This window comes from Penaeus chinensis, chromosome 27, assembly GCF_019202785.1.
Source record: "Penaeus chinensis breed Huanghai No. 1 chromosome 27, ASM1920278v2, whole genome shotgun sequence".
In the NCBI taxonomy this organism is placed as follows: domain Eukaryota; kingdom Metazoa; phylum Arthropoda; class Malacostraca; order Decapoda; family Penaeidae; genus Penaeus; species Penaeus chinensis.
Window position 1 is genome coordinate 682,357 of NC_061845.1, and position 7,500 is coordinate 689,856.

A 7,500-nucleotide genomic window follows, 5' to 3' on the forward strand; every position below is an offset into this window, starting at 1 on the left:
GATTAAAGAAATGTACAGTGAATACTGCAACTTACCTTCTCAGGATAATTGCGTGTGAATGTGTGTATTTGCAATTCACAGTTTATATAATCGAAAGTAAATTTGTTGCAAAATTAGAACATTCTGAAATTACATGCTGTTAAGATAATACAGCTGATAATGTTATCAGTGTCTATGTGCATATATACAAAGATATATTATTACGATTACCATGGTAACATTACCGATTGATTATTATTAATAACAGAATTTTAATCTCACTCAACCAACTTACGCTCACTGCAGCCAACAGTCACATTGCTGCCTTGGATTGTGACTGAGCTTGTCAGCACTTCCTCAATGTCCGCAATAGTCGTGTTTCCTATCATCACTCGAAAACTTGAACTGAGAGCCAGGGTGAAATCCATCCATCCAAGACGAAGGACGCCTTCTGGAATGTCGAAAGTGTCATACCTGTCGATTCCGCCTCTCATTTCCTTCACATTCACGAGCCCCTTTTTGATTTCTATTCTGCGTACAAAGTAGATCTGATCCTCGGCACACGTGAGTGAGACAAGGACTTCGTCTTCGTTGGTCTGAGGAATCCACACTGTTGCTGTAATCTCAGTTCCTCTGAGCATCGCGACCTTCGCTGGCTTTGATATACAACCTGGAGAAATAAAATGTATATCAGACGAGATATCAGGAAAGATACACTGTTGCATCCATCTACCTTCCTCCAAATAATCTCAACATAGATGATTTGGAAGATCTTCTTGGGCAGTTACCTCATCCATTTCAATGGCCAGCATCACCTCTAGGGAGGCACTTTGTGCAACCTTCGAGGAAGGGCTTAGGAATCCTTGTTCTCAAGAGTAGATGAAGTTTTACTGAACAGTGACAAACCCACATACTTCCATATTCAAACTGGGACATTCACCAATCAGCTAGTTCACCTGGTGCACAGTTAGATTTCACTTGGCAGATCATAGAAGACTTACATTGAAGTGACCACCTTCCAATAATTTTGGAGGAGGTGAATGGCACTCCAGCCAGTGGGTGAAAAGATGACAACTTAAACATGCAGATTGGAATATTTTTAGATCAAATGCAGTAGTGCAGGGATCTGTAAATTCTAGTGTGTTCAAGATGCTGTTGATCACGAATTTACCTTACAGAAGCACTCATTCCCAAAAGTAGTGGGCAGTATCATCAACCTCCAGTACCTTGGTGGTATGATGAATGCCAACAAGCATTCAGAGCAAGAAAAACTGCACTAAGGCAGCTGAGACGACGCTCCAGCAATGTGATCTTGATCCCTTACCCAAGCCAAGCCCAGGCTAAACAGTTGTCGTGGAAACAGTATGTCTCTCCAATTAACTCCAGGACCCCCTTAGCATGGGCATGAGACAAGGGGCGCAAGATTGCTGGAAAGAGTACGTCCATGTCATCATCTACTGTGAAGATAGATGGTATAATCCTAACAAACAAAAAAAAGATGTTGCACTTGACCTAGCTGAGATCTCCTCTGGAGCATATTACTCTGCCCAATTCTCCACCCTTCGGGCCAAACAGGAATGACGCCAAATGTTCTTTAGTAGGACTGCAGAACTTCCATACTTGACATTTTTGCACAGGGGGATGGACCGCACAACACTTTTACGGGTTTACCAAGGACTTACTCATATCAAACTTGACTATGGATGTGAGGCTTATTATTCTGCAACTCCCACTGTTCTCTGGATATTGGACTCAATTCGTAAAGAAGCTCTCAGAATCTGTAGAGGGTGTCTCAGGTCTTCACATGTGGAGTCCTTGTATGCTGAGAGTGGAAAATCACCTCTTCCATTACACTAGGACTAAATGACCCTGACTTACTACACGAGACTACAAAGGATTCCGGTATCTACATCCATAATGGTTTTAGGAACAGCCGATCCTCTTGTAGGCGAATAAGGAATCTTGTGGAAAATCTCAATTTGAATCTCTCCAAGGTTCTAGCTGTTGAATCCCCCCAGATCCCCCCATGGGCCAATCTAGTCGAGCTCTAATTAGCAATCAAGAGCTTCAGAAGTTTTCTTTGGGATAATTATAGGGAGCAATGGAATCATATATGTATATATATGTGTGTGTGTGTGTGCGTGTATGTGTGTAAGTATATGCACACACACACACACACACACACACACACACACGCACATGCACACGCACACACATGTTTCACGGGTCACCAGAAAAGCACTTGGTTAGTCGTAACAATTTATTTTGACCTGAAATAATGTTTGAAATAAACATATGCAATATTTTATAAACTTTGATCAAAACAAACAAACCACAATATACATACATCCATGATAAATCACTTAAAACAACATTTGAAGACTATTCCATATACAGTTTCCTTACATTAAATCTGATTTCTCAATTAAAGGATTATATATCAAACAGATCACACAGTAAGCAATATCAATCATATGATTTTCCATGAAATAAAATATGTCAAAAACAACTCATATTACAGAGGAAAATTACACTTACAACATTGCCTCATCTGATGACCGTGAAGTATTGTTCTTTTATGTTCAAAATAAAAGATATCATTACTAAAAAGGATTCCGCTGACCAAGATACTTTTGAGCATTTCCCCGCATCACAGACGACAAAAAAGAGATAACTCATGTAATATATATTTCTAAAATATACCATTTGATTGTTTACATATAAAGCTTCCCATGCACTTCCAAAAAAAATCCAATCATGCTCAACAAAAACAGCAGAACATCAACATGCGTTGTAAAAACAATGCAAGCAGAAAATAACAAGATATTAGTTTGTTCAAACTTATGGTACACTCCTCGGCCCAGTCACTGCCATTGCCATCTCTTCCCTTTTTTACTTTTACACCTTGCCCCATTTAGCATCTTGTATTAACACAATATCACCAGATTGTAATTTTTTTTAAATCAGTATGCCATTTTTGCCTAACAGCTAGTGTGGGGAAATAATATCTTTACCATTTACGCCAAAATGTATTAATATTTTGTATATAATCCAACCTTTCTTTGTGCACAAAGATTTTTTTCCATGGTCCACTTAGAGCGTGATTGCTTGCCATACCGAGAATCAAATCATTCAGTCACAAGTAAGTTCCTAATTCTATATCCATGCCAGGCTTTCATCCAATAGGCCTTTCATTCGTGAGATTTGCTAAAATATACTTTGTAGATCACTATGTTATCAGACTAATTCCAATTATTATGACTAAGGATCTCTTTACAGATTTAATGAAAGACTCACTAACACCATTTTGCATCAACGGTTGAAAATCCATTTCAATCCACCTTTTACTTAGTAGCGTCTAAAAGTCTTCCAGAAACTATGGGTATCATATCCATCAACATCATCAATATGTACAGCACGGGTAACCATGCAATCAAATATAACACTAGAAGCTGTGCCAGTAGTCATTTTCTTCACATTGTCTCTTATTTGAAATGGCCCAAATATATATGTAGCAGTGTAATAGAACTGGACAAGGAGTTATTCTTTCAGCAGCAACCTGACACATGCATTGATCTTTAACTTTGGAATCCAGTCTCCTAGAAGGAACAATTACGTTACACTGATCTGATGACTTTACATGCTGAAGGAACCCAAAACTTTGGTCTGTATCTTACAAAGTCTAACATGCACTCCAGCTTGATCTATATTATCCATATGATTAATATAAAGTATAGTGAACAGATGCTTCCTAGGTAACAAGATAAAGTTATCTTTTCTTTTTTCTTTTTCTTACCAATGCTCCAGTCTTTGACCTACCATAAATGTACCATTTCTGTCTTATATGGCCCCAATCTTTGACATTTCTGTTTCCAATTATCAGAAAAACATTTTTGTGCTTGCCTGACCCAAAAATGTTCATCTTCCTTTAGAATATCAGGTTCAAGTCCTAATAAGATACCCTCTAAAGATCGGCCCTTCATCACATTTAATATCCTTCCAGTAACTGCAATAAGTTTATTGTAACTTTTGAATTAGGGTAAATCGATCATGTAATCCTTTGAGTCCTTCACACAGTGTGCCAAGTTCACACAGACTCTATCAGGTAAGTCACATTCTGTAGATTGACTTATTGGCCACTCTTCTTTGGTAAAAGTCATGAATTTTGGGCCATACTTCCACAATGAATTGGTGATAGTATCTGATGAGTCATTAGGTCAAGTAAGCAAATCTGCAGGATTGTGTCTGAAAGCAATTCACCACCATTTATTGGGATTACTCTTAGATTGGACTTCTGCTATTCGTGTTGCTACAAAAGTCCCAAATCCATATGACTCCTTTTGGATATGTGCTCTCACAATAGCTGAATCTGTTATTATGCATTAAAGAACTAAATTCATATGACAATTCATTTTCAATTAATATGCTTATTCTGCATGAAACTACTATTCTGCATGAAACCACACAATTCAAGTCAAGGTATGGAAAATGGCATGGTAGGAATTATTCTTCCTCTTGCCATTATTAGTCTGCTTTCAAATATCCAAGATTTCAGTTTCCACCTAGCATAATCCAAAGCACCATATGCATTTAATGAACTATCACGAAAAATAAAAAGCGTAGGCAGATCTATTGCAGAAGGTGGTTTGATACATCTTTCAAATAATAGTGAATGAATACCAAATCATTCATGAAAGTGTAATACCCATTGATCTTTCTTATGGGCTGGCAAAGGGTCATCCCATGCTAACTTGGTGCTACAACTTACAGTTTCATGTAAAAACATTTTGGCTTTCAATGGTATGGAAGAAATAAACCTATTGGGTCATACACAGAACACATCTTACATCAATCCTCTTGGTTAAAACTGGAGGAATTTTATCAACGACATGTTAAAAGCTGAACCTGTTCGTATATCCCTATCTTTAGGAAAAAAGTATAACCTTGCTTTGAATGTAAATTCATCATTCCTACCAGCATCACCAGTAATAATCCACTGTTTAACCTTGAAATTGCCGCCTGAGTATTTTCTCAGTTTCCTGAATTAATTGCAAAGCTTTATCTTTACTGTCAACTGATTGTATAGTATCAACAGGAGAATCTGATATTATCATGGAAGCAGCATCAGGATACTTTTCCAAATATAACTGTGCTGTGTGTTTAAGAGCCAACATAGCAATAATTCCAGAAGGCCCATTGAAGTTACTATATAATGATCAGGCTCACAATTCAATTGAAAATCTCTCCAAACAAAACTGTTTACATGTTGCTGCATCTCAGGGAGCTTAATACTGTTGTATACTTATATGACCTGCTATACCTATAGCTTCTTCACAGAATCTCAGTAATATGCTCATCATGGAATTCAAAAGCTAACCCCTTGTATTTGGCGGAGGAATTGGTGTGGATGTAAATCCTGGCTTTAGCACTTTAGCACCAATGCAACCTTTTACTTCATCTGGAGTTAATCTATGGGCAAAATCGCGTTTTATCATATCCTTTATTTGGTTGGTATAAGCTTTAGCATATTCTGGTCCAAGTTTCAGCAGTAGTTTTCTCAGTAGTTCTTAATTTGGCAACAGCAACAGAGAAATTATTAAGCAGTAAATGATGATCCTTTACCCTACATGGGAATTTAGCTGACCATTGTTTCTTTTCTGAATCATATTATAATCCCCTTTCAATTAAGGCCAATTCTCTCTCTTCTCTAATACTATAGTTGTTACCTACTGCTCAAGTATCCCCAGTACCTGATACATACGCTATACTAGAGTGGCTACCACGACAGCACATCTCAAATCAATATGCTGTATATTTTTATCTACAGTTTAACTGATGGGATAAGAGAGCAATAAGCAGTGTCTATCAGCAAATCTATTTTCCCATGAGGCCTATCCAATTTGGATACATCGGTACTCTTGAATAAATGTTTCACATCTTATTTCATCTACACCATAAGCAGTGATATTCACATTATTCCCATGTTTAGCAGTAAGAACAAGGTCGTATTCCTTGCTGCTAAATGTCACAATTTGATCTCCTAGTTTGTTACAGCTAAACGAATATGCTTGCCTTTCAATCCTAGTGAAGATACCATATCGTTTCGGATCATTGTCACATCAGCCCCTGAATCAAATAGTGTATTTAATTCTTGATTACAACATTTGATATTATTGACCATAAACATAACTCATGAACTACCAACAATCTGATTTTCATGGAGACTCGTGTGGTGGAGTTTGGTTATTTGCATGTTGCGGAACATCTTGATTTCTTGAAACATCTCCTAGATACATGAATCCCCTTTAGACAATTAAAACCTCTTTTCATTAGAATCTCAAAATTCTTACTATTGCTTAGCTTCTGAAATTTTACACAGTCTAAAATATCATGTCCATCTGTTCCATGATACCAAAACCTATTCAACTATGTACCTATATTACCAAAAGTTCTTTTTCCTCACCCTTTTCCTCTGTAAGCCTAATTATAAGGTTGTTTATATTTGTTGCAGCCTTTTCACCATCAGATAACCTCTTCATTATTTCTGATTCTTCAGTATGGTCAGAACTAATCCTATTTTTATTTTACACTGCATAGTTCACCCTAGCCTTCGTATTAACATGATTCCTTACACTGGCATTAGGTACTTGAGAAATTTCTTTTCACCCGAAAGGTATTTTAGTAGTTTCTTAAACAATTCAAAAGTCTTAACATGTTCTGCTATTTTGATCCATTCCCGCTTCTTAGTTAGCGGCAAGAGTTTCTTTATCTGACCTGTCATATTTGCAGTATTAAGTTCGGAAGATAGACGCAACATATCCAGATTAAGAAAATTTTGTCCACCATTCGGATGAAACCTAAATTATCACCCTCAGCTACAGGTTCAATTTCCCTAAAATCTTCGATTACTACATCAATTACTGGTCTACTGTCACTGTACATGTCATCTAGCCGATCAAATATTTTATCAAAATCATGTTCAACGGAACTGTAGCGCGATACTGTATTTTTGAGTAGCGTACAGACGCTACGGTTTCGAGAGATGGTTCGCCTATCAGTATATTGTTTACAAATACAGCTAATGTATAATGCCAAGGAATATTTTTCGGTATGGATTCTGCCATATGAACTTTTAAGATCAATTGAAACCTAATGGGTATTTCTTGATTGGTATTTACTACATTTTTAGCTAAGCAAAGAATGTCAAATGTGAAAAAACACGGGAACAAGATTCCTGACTTGTAAGCCTAGCTGCTGGACTGTTAATGGAAAATATGTTATATAAAGATAAAAAGGTGACTTTTATAAATACAAGCATAAATAAATACCAGAGCAAATGCGTTAAAACACAAAATTTAAAACACAAAAAGCTCGTGAGGGTTAATGTTGACATCTGAGCGTCACCGTAGCGCCACAGACCATTCTGTTCGAGCGTATTCTTTGTACGTATTTTCCAAGGGAACGCGAGGATGCTCAGCCCCACAAGTGGAATCTAAAGCTTCTCCTGTGACACACTGTCTA

At 37.2% G+C, this 7,500-nt stretch overlaps 1 protein-coding gene across 4 annotated transcripts in view; it reads right to left on the reverse strand.

The window, feature by feature from the left end:
- The window catches only part of LOC125039251, a 19,860-nt gene that overhangs the window by 8,404 nt on the left and 3,956 nt on the right, over nucleotides 1–7,500 (reverse strand). For all 4 annotated transcript variants that reach the window (XM_047633059.1, XM_047633058.1, XM_047633057.1 and 1 more), the window contains exon 2: nucleotides 275–649. In XM_047633059.1, coding sequence (XP_047489015.1) covers nucleotides 275–649 — 375 coding nt within the window. The remainder of the gene's footprint in view (nucleotides 1–274; nucleotides 650–7,500) is intronic.